Source organism: Danio rerio, chromosome 7 (assembly GCF_049306965.1).
Source record: "Danio rerio strain Tuebingen ecotype United States chromosome 7, GRCz12tu, whole genome shotgun sequence".
Taxonomy (NCBI): Eukaryota; Metazoa; Chordata; class Actinopteri; order Cypriniformes; family Danionidae; genus Danio; species Danio rerio.
Window position 1 is genome coordinate 63,552,053 of NC_133182.1, and position 15,706 is coordinate 63,567,758.

The 15,706-nt window shown below is 35.1% G+C and overlaps 1 protein-coding gene and 1 long non-coding RNA gene across 2 annotated transcripts in view; one reads left to right on the top strand and one right to left on the bottom strand.

Annotated features, from left to right (window-relative positions):
• Nucleotides 1-15,706, bottom strand: part of pcxb (pyruvate carboxylase b) — a 374,478-nt gene that overhangs the window by 318,829 nt on the left and 39,943 nt on the right. Inside the window, exon 8 of the mRNA NM_131550.2 lies at nucleotides 5,422-5,540. Within this exon, the coding sequence (NP_571625.2) occupies nucleotides 5,422-5,540 (119 nt within the window). The remainder of the gene's footprint in view (nucleotides 1-5,421; nucleotides 5,541-15,706) is intronic.
• Nucleotides 1-15,706, top strand: part of LOC141375168 (uncharacterized) — a 174,645-nt gene that overhangs the window by 49,575 nt on the left and 109,364 nt on the right. The window lies entirely within an intron of this gene.

A 15,706-nucleotide genomic window follows, 5' to 3' on the forward strand; every position in this document is an offset into this window, starting at 1 on the left:
GTGTTATCCAGGTTGCTCTTCTTCAAGAGGGGTTTAACAACTGCAGTTTTAAGTGAGTTTGGAAAAATCCCTGAAAGAAGTGAAGCATTTACCACTTAAACACCGTTTTGAAGAATGATGTGGGGAGTGTGTCAAGACTGCAGGTTAACGTTTTCATAACTTGCACAATCTTTTCTAAGATTTTACCGTTAATTGCCATGAAATCAGACATAATGTCTGATTTCTTAAGTTGTGGTTGAGCTAGTTTGACTTCGACACAACTTGGCTGATTGGATGAGCTGATTGCCTTTCTGATATTATTGATCTTATTAGTAAAGAAATGAGCAAACTCATTACATTTGCTTTCAGAGAGAAGCTCACTTGGAATCCGACTTGTGGGGTGGGGGGTTGGGGGGTTGTGAGTCTCTCTATCGTTGCAAAGAGTGTGCGAGCATTATTTAAGTTGCTGTTTATAAGGCTTGAAAAACAAGTCTGTCTAGCAGTGTTTAGTTCCATATTAAAAGCATGAAGACTGTCTTTATAGATATTATAATGGGACTACTGGTTTTGTTTTTCTTCACATACGCTCAGCTTTTCTGCACTGTCTTTTCATCATTTGTACACTAGGTGACCTTGTCCAAGATCCCTGTTGCCTGCCAGTCAACTTCTTGACTTTACCAGGAGCAACTTCATCTATGATAATTTTCATTTTAGAGTTGAACAAATCAAGGAGAGAATCAACAGAGTCTGCAGATATACTTTGACTTTAACTCAAGTCTAAGTAAATAAAAAAATAATACATAAAAATAACACTCAAAATTACAAGAAACTTGTAATAGCAGGAAACATTGGATAGCTTAATGAAATTATGTTAATTGAAGTATGTTCTGTAAAATGTAAGAAAAAAAAATCAACAAGCAACTCATATAAATACCTTAAAAAAAACTAATAACTATCTGATCTAATTACTGATGTCCACAAAACTACTGCCTACTAACTTTTTTAAAATCAATTTTATTATTTGTTTTTATTTTTCTTATACGTGTTTCTTTTATTCTTGTTTATGTAAAGCAATATTTATAAGTATATAAATAAACTTGCCTTGCCTTGCCTTGCCTTACTCAAGGCCCAACAAATTATTGAACAACCTTTCCAATTCTATTTTTGGCTAATTACTTAATTACTTACTGCAACTTTCAAAAAAATTTAACTGGTATTTTCTGATACTGTAAACTTGTAAGATCATTTATAAATATATATGTTGTGGCACTTCTCATGTACAGTACCTGGATGCATTTGATGCAGTAGACTATTTGGTTGCATCCAAATAATTGAGAATGTTATAGTTTAAAACTATCCACGTTGATTTTGTTATTGTCATATATATTCTTATTTTCTGTTAAATTAACTGGAACCCTGAGGCAGAATGTACATATGCAACAAATAAAAAGAGGGTAGAAAAAGCTAAATTATACACACACACACACGCGCGCGCGCACACACATACAAAAAGATTTTTCTCCGTGAAACAGCTGAGGCCACATTTCCATTTTTTTCATTATAATAAGCATGTGAAAAAGAAATTACAGTGTTTCAAATCAAAACACACACACACACACACACACACACACACACACACACACACACACACACACACACACACACACACACACACAGAGAAAGAGAGAGCAACATTAAACACCCAAATAAACCACACAAGTAGATGGCATCGTTGTATAAAATAGAAAATATTAATAAGCTTTCGCATGCTCGCACACACACAATCTCTTCGCAGCACAATGCATGTAGAAATATGACTCCATTACAGGCTAAAGCATAATATCAGCATAATATCCATACAAATGACAGACTAATTCTTATAATATATTTTAGTAAATCCTTTCCAAATTCAAGATGGCGGCAGATGCAATGAGAGCCAATTCAGAGCAGCACTGTCAACTATACTTGACAACTCTGATATTTATAATGTATGAGTCTCTATTTCTGTGGCAAGGAACTTGTGCTGGAAAACACAAAGATTTGTTGTGAGAGTCTATGTGTGTAGAGGAAGAATGAGAGAAGCACTATCAATCATTTGACTCATCAGTGCGTTAATGTCTGCATGCTTGTCAGCATGTGTGTGTGTGTGTGTGTGCGTGTGTGTGATGAGATCAGGCTCATCTCTATGTCATTATGGAGCAGCTCATAGGTTATCAGGGGAGGTGAGAGCTATTTATAACGCCTCTCTCCTTTTCCATCCTCTCACACTCTTTTTCCTCCCCTACACATGCTGTTCCACATGTTCTCTTGCATACTCTCATCCTAGTATCCCTCTTTCTCCTTGACCAACTTCTCAAGGTGGGGCAGCAGACAAAAAAATGCTACTGTACATTGATAGTCAAACTCACACACAAGTATTAATACAAATTCACATGCATGCTACATGTCCTCACATTGTCTTCATATCCTAGCCAACACATTAATTGTAGATGTAATGGGAAAGTTAATTCATACTTTAAGATATGTAAGCACTAATTAATGAGTAATGTATTTTAGTTGAATTGCATTTATGTTAGGTATATGACAATACTCAACATAATATTAAACCAACACAGACTCATTGTGTATATGTATCCATGCCTACATTTCTGGAGAGTGCAGATTATGTAGCCAGAGGAACATTTGGCTGCATTTCATTTTCTCTACTGACCTATTATCTCTGTGAAAACGGCTTTTCTGGTGTTACCAGTTTGTCCAGTAGTTCACCGTGTAAGTCGGCAAACCTGGGACACAGATTAGAGTTGATCGCAACTACGGAGTTCAAGTCAGTTCCACAAACCAGGTAAAGCAATAAACAAATAAATCATGCAGCCGTGATGGCTTTTCTTTTTCTAGACTGCTTTTGAAAACACTATCAGTTGGGTTTAGGGAAGATGGGGAGGGGGTCAGTGAGTCAAAGTTGATTTAAACTTTATTTAGTACTGCATGCTGTTTGTGTTCTCTGGAAAAACACTTACAAAATGCTAGCTGGCAGTAGGTTTAAATGTTCCTCTGTGTTGAGTTTCTTCACAGGTGTTTTGTTTATTCTAAATGCTACCTTATTGTAGAAGTAGCTAAAACTCACTCATTGAGAGGCAGGAACTGTGCATCAACTTTAATCATAAGGTAAACACAAAACAAAAGTTATCATCTGGAGCTTCTTAACAAGAGTCAACACTTGTAAACAATCCATCGGGCTCGCAACACTCAGCAACAATTCACAGCTACCAAACTGACCAATTTCAGAGCTTGCGCTATGCGTCGTTGCGATGTGTAGTTAATTTTTTGAGAGTTGCATGTCAGCATTGCTGTCAGCCAAAGCAAGGGATATGTGACCACACACAGGCAGAGCATATGCTCAAGCAGAATGATCAATCAGCCTTCAGTCAACAGTAAGCTGACCTGGTGGCTAAAGTGTTAAGTTGACCCTCTGGTCGATATACGCGAGACGAGGATGCGTGATACAATATTGTACACAGTGGCCTGCGAGCAGACGTACCTCCAGTTATGTATTTTGCTGTCCTCAGTAATTTAGATATGGGTCCGTATGCGAAATGAGCATAGGCTGCATTGAATTCTTCGGGGAATCCTCAATGGTTCAATATGTACATGTAAATTGTGTATGCCATGTGCATGTTGGAATGCATACAAGAGTGAGAGCTAAAATTAGGTATACTTTCACATGAAGGAACACTTTTTATTAAGTGAAATTTGCTCTGTATTTTACATTCCGTTTTTTTTTACCTGAAAACTAATATTAAATATCTGAAAAAACCCCTAAAGCAGGGTTTCATTTAACTATATATATTTTTTTGTGCTTTTGCTTGTAGATAGTTTTTTTTTTTTTTTTTTTTTTGCTTTTTTATTTAATAGTGTCCTTTTTTAATGTATTTTATACCAAACCATACCAAAAATGTGATCCAAACCAAACCATGAGCAATCTGTACAATTGCATCCTTATTCACATACACTAAACTGTGTTGGTGAAAGTCTGTCAGGCTAGTGTGTTTGGTGTACTCTACATACTCCACAAGTCAGCCTGTAGAACCATGTTGACCATTGGTGAAATCGAGCACTCTGATTGGCTGTTCAGATATGATTTAGAGTACAAGGACAAAACCTGAACTGACAAGTCTAAGCAAATAAGGCAAGTCAAGAGTTAGCACAAAGAAAATGCATTTTTTAAATAATTGCAACCAATATGAATCATCAGATTATGTTTGCATATGCAAATCCCTCTTTGGTGAACAAGAAGTACTGTGATAAATGGTACTTAAATGCCACTTTTCTATACCTTTTATGTATTATAGGATAATTTTTCTGATGCATATAGTAGAACTTTTATTATGTAATCACTATATTATCTGCACTATTAAAATATGGATTATTATTAAAATACTCTGTTAAAACCTATAGAAATACATATTCAAGTAATGCAGATGAGACATACAGACATGCAGGGCCTTATAATTGAGGGCCTTACAACTGAAGCACAGCAGGTCATGTGCATGCAGACAGAGCGTATGCAACACATTTAGAGAAATCTATGTATTGACCAAGACAAAAACAACTCTTGCCAAAATAGCATACATAAGGAGAATCATTTAGAAAGTATGAAAACAACATGCTCATGTTACATGACCTTTAATATGTAAAAACAGAAAAAAAACATACAGCCATTAGTTAAAAAGCTAGGATCCTATTGCAGCCAGGAATGGGGTGATGCTACATCACATCTCATAATGACTATTTCTAACAAGAATTGACTAGAATTGACTAGATTTAGATTTGCAAATGCTTAATAAATGATTCATAGTGTCTAGTTATTATAAAGTGTTACCAACTATTGAGATAAAGATTGCTTAAGAACGAATATTGAGTAACATCCTGATCTGTTAAGAACATTTCTACAAGTTAATTAATAAAAGAGCAGGTTGCACAAGCTACAAACCATAACAATTCAGTTATTATCCAGATCCGGTTTCGACTAGATTGCTAAGCAAGCTATGGGTGCTCCCACAGTCTTAGTCTGTGAATGCAATTATTCCAGCATTTGTATTTTTTCATACAAGTGCTCTTCAGCACTGTTTAAGTAATTGAAATGTACTCGATGATTGTGCTTAGAAGTAGCTTTTAAAAGAAACCCTTTGGATATAATGCAAAATTCTCCATAAAGGATGGAAAAATCCCATACAGGGTCAGAATAATAAATAGATTGTGTACACACACATAAATTTAGGGTGTTTTTGATTTGCTATTCGTTTAACATATGCCAATGTAAGATTCTATACAAAGAAAATAACTCAAAACAACCTTTAAAATGAAAAAAATAAATAAAATTTACAGCATTTCTGTGATTTTTTTCTGGGAATTGGAAAAATCATGGTGCAGATGTTCACTTACTCAGTGATCTCCTCTGTAACTGTATGTTCCACCTGTAGACGGGAGTTCACCTCGATGAAGTAGTGCTTTCCATGTTTGTCCACGAGGAACTCCACTGTGCCAGCGTTCTCATAGCCCACCTATAGAAAACATTGTAGAGGTGTAGTGTTACAGCAGAAATACAATGGCGTATGCAATTGTTGTTTATGGAACAGCTTAGGTATTCTTAAGGGTAAATCTCCCAAAAATGAAAACTCATAAATCACAATTTTCTCACCCTCAATTGATTCCAACCCTTCATGAGTTTGTTTGTTTGTTTGTTTGTTTGTTTGTTTGTTTGTTTGTTTGTTTGTTTACATCAAAGACGACATATTGAAAAAAAAAAAAGCTTTAAACCTGTAACCATTGATTTCCATTGTAGAAAAAAAAAGTAATAATATGGAAGTCAATGGGGTTTACAGGTTTACTGCTTTCTACCAAATATCATTTTTATTTTCTTAACAGATGAAAGAAAGTCAAGGTTTGGACCAAATGAGGGGTGAGTAAATGATGACTGAATTTTCGATTTTGTGTGAACTATACCTTGAAAAAACATTTTGCCATTAAAACAATGGTTTTCAATTGTAATACTGGTCTTAGAGAGCCAGCACAGGAAGTCATTTTGACTGCTAGAGAGCTAGTATTCACAACAAACAAAGGCATAGTCTGATAAAGCAATGACTGATTATGGAATCATGGGATTTGTCATCTTCATTATTATAAAATGTATCATGATAGCAGGAAGCAGATAAAAGCTGAAAGCTACAGAAGCAAACAAGACCTCTGAAGCAGTTGCTGATGAGAGAACAGCTTTTAGCATGCCACAGTCTTCCGGTACTTCCACTTGTGTTCATTTGAGGAAGAAGCAGCAATGTCCTTTCACACTAAATACATTTTAAGGTTCTATTTTAATGCTGTAGTCAAATAAAAAAAAAAAATAAATAAAATAAAATAAAGGGGTCTTTGTTAGAGGGTTGTTTATCTGTTTGTCTAACCAAAAATTGACAGCGTATGACAACATTAGCATAGTGACACAGGGCACAGTCTCTTTAACTACTTAAAATTGCTTATTTCTCTGTATTTGAAGATTCTTCAAAGCATTTTAGATAATATGAGTATAAGAGGCAAACTGTTCTAGTGGATTTTAGATATGTTTAACGGAAAGCTCTTGCATATTATAACTACATATTGTTTATTAATCAAACTTTTCTATTAAAAAATACAAATCATATTCATCAAGCAGTCAAGATATGTGTCAAAAAGCCTAGGCAATAACAATGACCTTTCAGGAAGCATTTGTGCATAAAGGTACCTTATAAAAATATTTTGAATGGGCTACTAATGAAGATTAATTATCTACAACAAATTAGAGGGTTCGTTTAGTTGCAAACATTTAATTATCACAATAGTTTAATAAAATTTAAGCAAAACATTACACACACACACATATATATATATATATATATATATATATATATATATATATATATATATATATATATATATATATATATATATAAAAAGTTGGTAATTAATTAACAATTACACACACTTTGCTTTCGTCTCAGCTCCTTCTTTACTACAAGAGACTGGTACATTGATTACTGCTGCCGCTTCACCAATCCGCTTGTCAATCTTACGTTCCATCCTTCCCTCACTCGTGAACAAAACCTTTTTAAACTGAAATGTTGATTATCACTGCAGGATATCACAGTCAATGAAGGCCACATTTGTACTGCTTTCAAAAATCAATCAGATTAAAATTTCTCAGACAGGATCATTAGTCATGCCTTAAATGTATACATTTGTCTTTCCTGAATCTGTCAGGTTTCAATAGTTGTTGTCTATCTCTTGCTTTTGTTGGTGTGTTTCATATGATACATACATTCACAAGTTTCTTACAAAGTCCCCACTTAAAGGGCTGTTTTTGGGTGTTAGTAGGCCAAAAGGATGCAAACCTATATAAGTAATATGCCCTTTAATTAGATTTCCAGGTGTGTTTAATTAGGGCTAGAGCTAAATTCCGAAGCACAGAGGCCCTTTAGGACTGGAGTTGCTTATCGCAGCTCTAGATCAAGCTGTGTTGTGCTTTGGAAGAAATCCAGTTAAATGTCTTGCTAAGTTATGAAACACAGCTTCGCAGTAAAGATGCTTTCTTTCAAAAACTAGACGTAGCTGTAACAATGTAGGAGACTGTTATGTGAAAACTTTAGGAAAATTACAGTGAAGTTTAAGTTCTTTATTTGCATGTGATGTCATTCCCAAGGGCTTCTGCTTGAGCTCCCAGAAAAATGACAATTTAAACCCAACATGATGAGCTGAGGTTTATTTTTTAAAAGCTCAAACTTTCTTCCTTAAATATCTCTGAAGTGTTGAAAATAAAATAAAAATAAAAACCTCAGGCGACTGGTTAATTCAGCTGAACAGCATGGTGCCAGTGGAAAGAAGTAAAGAAGCTTCTGGTAAAAGCCATGAAATCAGCAGCACTGCTAGTCTTGACACCTACCAAAATCACAACTCATGGAGTAGAAGATGTGCATGAGATATAGATTTCCTAGGTAAGATGAAGTTTTGCTTTAGAGACAGATACACAAGGAGACATTTACAAGAACCCTTCGCTTCAAAAGCTTGCAGCTCTCTTTTCTTCTGTTCTCTTTTTTCAGTGTCTTTCATAAACATTCATTCAGGGATTGAAGATAATCCGCTGCCAAAACTCACTGTAATCTGATCCAATTTCTCTCTACAATTCAGCGTTGCCCACTAATCCCACACTGCAATGAGCTTGCCAAAAGCAGACGCTCACCCACACAAACACAAACATACTGTACATACACAAATATAATTTCAAACATAAATTTGTACGATCTTACTTATTACAATGTTTACTACATTTATATTTGAAAAAAAAAAATCCACGTTTTGAGGCAATTTACTTTAATAAAGTGATTCTAAACTCTGGGCATGTGAAAGTTAATTCACTCTTTTAGTCAGCTTAGCTCATTCACACATGTGTCATGAACACACCATGTCAATCATGCCAGGAGGATTTGATGCTTTTTAATCCTAACCGACTGACCGTGAGAACAAAGTTCAAACTGATGTCAGCTAAACTACTAGAAAAAATGAGACAGGAAAAAAAAATCAATCAATGAACAAGAAGCTTGATCAGTAAAAAAAAAAAAAAAAAAAAACAATACACCAATCAATAATGAACAAACAAGCATAAATTCTGGATTTTTTTTATGGGAAATTAAAAATAATTTTAAAAATAATTGTTTAAATTTAATTGATTCATTCAATAATTAAATGCACTGTAAAAATGCTGGGATCCACAAACTCCCTTCATGTTGTTCCAACACAATTTAATTAAATTAGCATCATTGCTTTAATGAATGTAAGTGAATTCTACATAAAACTATTAGGTTGTTCCAATAAAAACATATTAAACACTAAGAATTGTGTCGTTTCAACTCATCCATTATTAGGTTAATAGTTTGTAGTAAATATTTACAAAATGCAATTTGCAATGCATTTCAAAAAAACTTTGGAACAGTAAAGCATCTATCACTTTGTAATGTTGCCGTATAGGGACTGAAGACACCAAGTGATGTAATGTTTCAGGTGTAATTTTATCCTATTCTACCTGCAAAACAAGTCTTAAGGTGGGCAACAGTACATATCTTTGTTGTTGCATTTTGTGCTTCAAAATGTGCCACACATTATTGGGGACAGATCGGGACTGCAGGCAGGCCAGTCAAGCACCTGTATCCTCTTCTTATACATTCCGGGACTTAGTAATGTGTACACAATGTGGCTTTGCATTGTCTTCTTGGAATATGCATGAGTGTCGCTGGAAAGAAGGCAGAATAGTGTACTCCAATATCTATTTGTACTTTTCAGCATTAATGGTGCATTGCAGAAGTGTAGGTTACCTTTGCCAAGGCCACTAACACAACCCTATACCATAACAGACCCTGGCTTTTGGACTTGTTGATGGTAACATTCTACATAAAAATTCTCTTCTTTAGTCTGAAGCACACAGCATTTATTTATTTGCAGAAAATACTACATTACATGTTTCCACTGTGTGATAGTCCATCCCAAATGCCTCTGGACCCTGAGAAATTGATGATGCCTCTAGGCACTGTTAACAAATGACTTCCTTTTATAACAGTACAGTTTTCTTTCTTTGAGCAACATTCTTTTTAAACATTTCAATAATTTTCTCATAGATTTGTTGGCAAACTGGCTATCCTCGGCCCATATTTGCTCCTAAAGGATTAGACCTTTCTTGTATGCTATTTTGTACCAAATCAAAATTACAATCACATGTGTACATCACCTGTTTCAAATCACACCATTATTTAATCAATTTACTAGATTATGCGGTCTAAATTGCTCCTGTCTTTTTTTAATGTGTTGCATGTGTGAATGACAGGAAATTATGTATATTTACAAATGAAATGAAGGCAACCAGATCAATGTTTATATTGTCGGCAATTAAATACAAGTCAAAGTAATCCCAACTTTTGGGATTGTAATAAATATAAGCTAAACACCTGTAAAAAAATCCAGGGTTCCACACAATTAATTCATGTTGTCCCATAACAAATTGATTAAGTTAACTTAAATTTAACTGGATTGAAAATTAAACAATTAAGTTGTCCTAAAAATGTCAAGAATTGTGTTGTTTCAGCTCATTTTAAATACATATTTTGAACAAGCAGCAAAAATAGTTAAGTGCAAAGATAACCACTTGTTTATAGAGGTCTGCAGAACAACATATCTTACTCACAAAATACATTGAAGCTTAAAGCAAGTGGGCTACAGCAGCAAAAGACCACATTGTGTATAACTCCATTGAGCCAAGAATAGCAAATTAGTTTTGCACAGGATCACCAACCTTTGATAGTCTAGTCTGATGAGCATCAGTTTAGTGATTAGGATCCAGGCTCAGAATTTTAAGTAAACAAAAATAAATTATTAATCCATTGTGCTGTATATAAATGCTCTGAGCATCATTAACTGTTCACGCAAGAGTGACTTACCTGACTATTATTGCTGACTATGTCTGTTTCTAAATGACCACAGTATATCTATCTTGTAATGACTACTTTAAGCAGGTAATATTTTAAAGCAAACCACAAAATAATTTTGTAACATATTGAGCTTTGCCAAAATTGTCCTCCAAAACCTCAATCCAGTAGCTCAAGTTTTGGATGTGGTGGAATGTAAGACTTACATGGCCAATTTAAGACAAATCTAAAGTGGGTCAGTTTGAAAAGGTCCGTAAACAGTTTGTAAAGGTTTGTGTAAATACATATTTTTGAAAATGTATGTCACTTCAGGTTTGGTTTCTGTGCTGCCTTTACTGCCTATGTGAAGATGCCAATAGATGTAGAGAACTAATCAACTAACAGAGCTAACAAAGTCATAATTCCCCAAGCACTGGTACTACTGGTACTACTAAGAAGAACCTAAAAAAATTACCAGTGAGCATATGACATTTGCAGTTCACAAAGTTGGCCCAAAGAACAATATATGACTGCAATCAGATGAAGGGGAAAACAGGAATGCTTACAGACAGTCTTTCTTTAGATGCTATAAACCTCCGTGACCTGTGAATGTCTCAAATAACCTCCTTCTTTCTTTCTTTATTTCTTTCTTCATTCTCTAAAGCCAATTGCCTTTAGCCCACTATTGGATGTTTCTACAAAATGCTTGTTTTCAGCTGAATTCAATAAACTTCTGCTGCCTCCCTTTATGGTGTAGTGTAAAATAGACAGGTCATAACAATAGTACCATTAGAAGAGGCTGTAAGAAAGGACAGATGGTGAAAAAAGTGGGTGTGGGGGAGAGAAAAAGACATAATCAGTGTCTTTTTGATGAGACGTGTTTGTGGTGACATGCGTGATTACAATCAGTTCTCAAGCTGCTGCTATGGTGACTATTCACCTAGAGATATGACCCAGATTATGACGATGAGAAAAGGTGAATAAGTCCAAAGATGAAGGACAAACACTTTCAGATATGAACACAGGCAGAAGATAAATATAAGTGCAAAATCAGTATGGCTATCAGCACACATCGGTGTTTGATGATCACTGTTTGGTATGTCACAGCTCCGTATGTGCACAGACTCATCTCACTGCTTTAGTGACATCTAGAGAACACTTAATGTTATGAACTAAATATACTATTTAACTGTTTGTGAGCAAAGCATAAATAAGACAAGTTCAAATTGAATGTTTTAGTTTGATTGTCAGATTTACTGATACATTTTATGTTACAGTTTTTTTCTGAAATCAGATGGCAGATTGTCTGATCAGAATACATTAGAGAAGCACTCACAGAAACATGAATTTTCCTGCAATACAGAGAACATTATTTATGCTTTGTGGCTAAAATATATTTTTGGGAAAACTTTGGTTAATTAAGCTTAAAAAAACAAAGAAGAAAGGAATATGGTCTGTTGCCTCAAAGAACAAATACACTAATACAGAATTATATATATATATATATATATATATATATATATATATATATATATATATATGAATGATACTGTCTGTAAGTCTGTGTCCTTATGCAATTTCTCGAAGGGCACCTATTTTTTTACGGTAGTTTTTTTACTGTTACGGTAGCCTCGCTGCGTGCATTTGAAGCTTTGTCGCGTAGATTTGCAATTTACATTTCTATCATAAAATACCCTTCACGTTCTCTAAGTATTTGTCTCTTCTACTTAGGGTGAACTAACCCTTAATACATTTATACAAACAAATCTACTTTAAAACGTTCTGTCTCTCGAGCATCCGCTTGATGTTTGTAGCTTTTGCTTGCCAGCACCGCTAGTCAGCTAAAGCTACCAACTTCTTTCATTCACTCATTTTCTTACTTACTGGCTTTGCTCTTCACCCTGTACAATGTCGCTTGTGTGTCTGTCTTTTAGTGCAGGAGAAGCATCTATGGATTCGAACCGAGTTCATGCTCAAATGTGTCAAAACAGGTTGCCATGCGTTTTACGAGCTACGCCACTCACGCTGTTAAAGACACTACAAAATTTTACACCTATACATCGCATATTTCTTTTTTTAATTTACTCAATGCGATGTTTAGACCCAATTGTGTTAACTGCATCAGCTAAACACCTAACTCCAGATAAGTAAAGTTTCAGCTTTATTCAGCTTATTTCATCAAATGATTATTTGTTGTATTTGTTGTAAAGTTAATTCAAGCCTTTCAGTAATGATGACGCACACTTACACAGTGAACACACACAGACACACATACAGCGCATGAGTTTAAGTTTGCACTGTTTTTGCACAGCAATTGTGACAGGATAAACATAAATAGACATTGCTGTATGGAAATCCCTCATGTCAATTTACAAAATAAATCTGATTTAACAAACTGGGGTTGAAGCGTCTTCTTTTATAATTGTACTGGCATGAGGCTGTGGTGTTAAAGATGGTAAAATCACAGTAATTCATTACACACATGCACTGTTTTAAACATACATTAAACTTATAAAACTCCTTCTTGATCAAATTTAATGATGATTTATGATTATAGAGAGCTAAACATATATTTTGGGCCTGGATGCATTGCGCACACCCTGTCTTCAGATAGGCATGATTGTGGAGACATGTTAACTTGCAGCTGTCAATTAATTTAGTGGGCGGCAAACCACACTCCTCTGTAACTTTGCCATTAGCCTCAAAATGGGAGAGATTTGGATCCTATTTCAACATTAGGAAATAAAAAAAAAAAGAGTCTTATTGACTTTCTATTACTCCAATATGACTGGACACACTATACTTACTTCTGTCCAAACAACTTCAAAAAGATGATTTTCATCAAAGGTGCCCTCTAACATTTCTATCGCAAAAAAGTATGTGAAAAACCTTATTTTAATTCCCAGATAATGAATCAAAAAAGACAAAACTTTAAAATATTGGACGTTTTATGTACTCAAATGTAAATGCAGAACTCAAACACTAGATGAACGAGTACATAGAGGCCTCAAATTTAGAATCTATCTCAGCCCTGTCTTTAGATGAAAAGGCCCTAGCCTGGCCATTGTCCGACAGCTAATCAGAAACTGTTGCCCACACACAACCTGTATATTTTTCCATTCTCACAGCTCAGCTGACATACTAACAATACATGTTCCAGCAAATAAATTATTTAGTATTTAGTGGGAAATGTATTTACTTCATACTTTTTGTACTTTGTTAATTAAAAAAAAAAATAGATTTGTTTTTATTGTTTAAGTATTACATTTAAAATGACAATGACTAAGCGTACCAAGGCCCACAGTAGAACACATTTGATCAGTTTATCATATCAAATCAACACTTGATAAATCTACAATAAATCTGACATGCACATAAAACTCTTAAAGTATAACTCTTAAAGAAAATTTATCACAATGTCATGATAAAGGTTTTAATTCATTAACTAATTTTCCTTCGACTTAGTCCCTTATTCATCAGGGGTCGCCATAGCGGAATAAACCTCCAACTTATATACAGCATATGATTTACACAGCAGATGCCTTTCCAGATGCAACCCAGTACTGGGAAACATGCATACACACTCATTCACACACATACATTATGGCCAATATATGTCTTTGGACTGTGGGGGAAACCGGAGCACCTGGAGGAAATCTACATTAACACGGGGAGAACATGCAAACTCCACACAGAAATGTCAACTGACCCAGCTGGGACTCAAACAGTGCTAACCACTGTGTCACTGTGTCACCCCCAGGTGTTGATGTTTGCAATAATACTTTCATTCAATCATTTTCTTTTCGGCTTAGTCCTTTTATTAATCAGCGGATGCCTTTTCAGCTGCAACCAATCACTGAAAAACACACATACGCTTTCATTCACACACATACACTATGCACAATTTAGCTTACCCAATTGACTTAAACCACATGTCTTTGCAAATGAAAGCCGAGATCGCTAACCACTGTGCCACACTGTATTTTTATCCATTCATTATTTGTAGCCTTTCATCTACCCCATCACCTTCAAATAATAGTCTTCCATCTCTCCCCTTCTCTTTATCTCTAGTGACGTGTACAAGGCTGAAGCTGAACAAATGCTTTTTTTCTACACCCCTATCCTCCACATCTTCACGTTTGCAACTTGCATTAACATATAAACTATGTGATCCAATCAAACCGATTGGATCACCTCCCAGTCAGAACATATGTGATCACATCTTACTGCTCAATGCACAATTGCTTGCAGCCAACAAATTGTTTTCCCCGTGAACATTTTAAATTTAAAATCAAGACTGGAATGAGGCTGCTGTTTTTACAATTGTCTTTGACAAGACAAGATACTGTAGTGCATAGGTCATAATTAAAAATTAAGTGACTACAAGGTGCATTCCTACTTTATAAAGTATATTTTTCAACTGTGTTCATGTGTACATTTTTTGCTCTCCTGTCATTCACCCCTTTTTTTGAGACAATAAAGCATCTGAAATTGAGTTTGAAGTTTTGCTGAAACCAGCTGGTTCCAAGACAAAACATTAAACACCATGGCAAATGTCCCGTAATACTCAGTAAGACCCTAAATCTTCTGTGAGTATAATCCAAGGCATCCTTGCTAAACTAAAAAGCAAAGAAAACAAAATGCAGAGTACTACTCCTTCCCCTCACTCCAGACAAAACCACTGAAATCCTTTTTAAAAAATCCTGCTGGCAGTCTGGTGGAATTAAGATTGATGTTTTCAGTCAGAATGTAAAATAAGAGCCAGCAGATAAGTGCAGCCTTGAAGCTTGTTAACACCAGAAGGGTATTCTGAAGATTTCTGCAAGTCTCCTCTTATCTCTTTTTGAAATACATTAAATATAAGCTCCTGCATGAATATCTCAATTAGAATGATTTAAAAGAGAGAGAGTGAGAGAGCGTAAAATGTAAAAGTTTTTGCATGCATATTTTTTGACTACTTATACAACAACTGTACATACAGCTTACATCAGGTAAATCAGACATGAGCTTAAGAGCTTAGAGAACAGAAGAGTGTTTGTTGCTTAAGCTTGAATGTGTACACACTTTCTGGCATGAAATGTATAGATACAGACATACTGTAAGATGAAGGTATAAATGTAGTTATGTTCATTCATTTTCTTGCTTGGTCTCTTTATTAATCTGGGGTCGCCACAGCGGAATGAACCACCAACTTATCTAACAAGTTTTTACACCGCGGATGCCCGTCCAGCCGCAACCCATTTCTGGGAAAC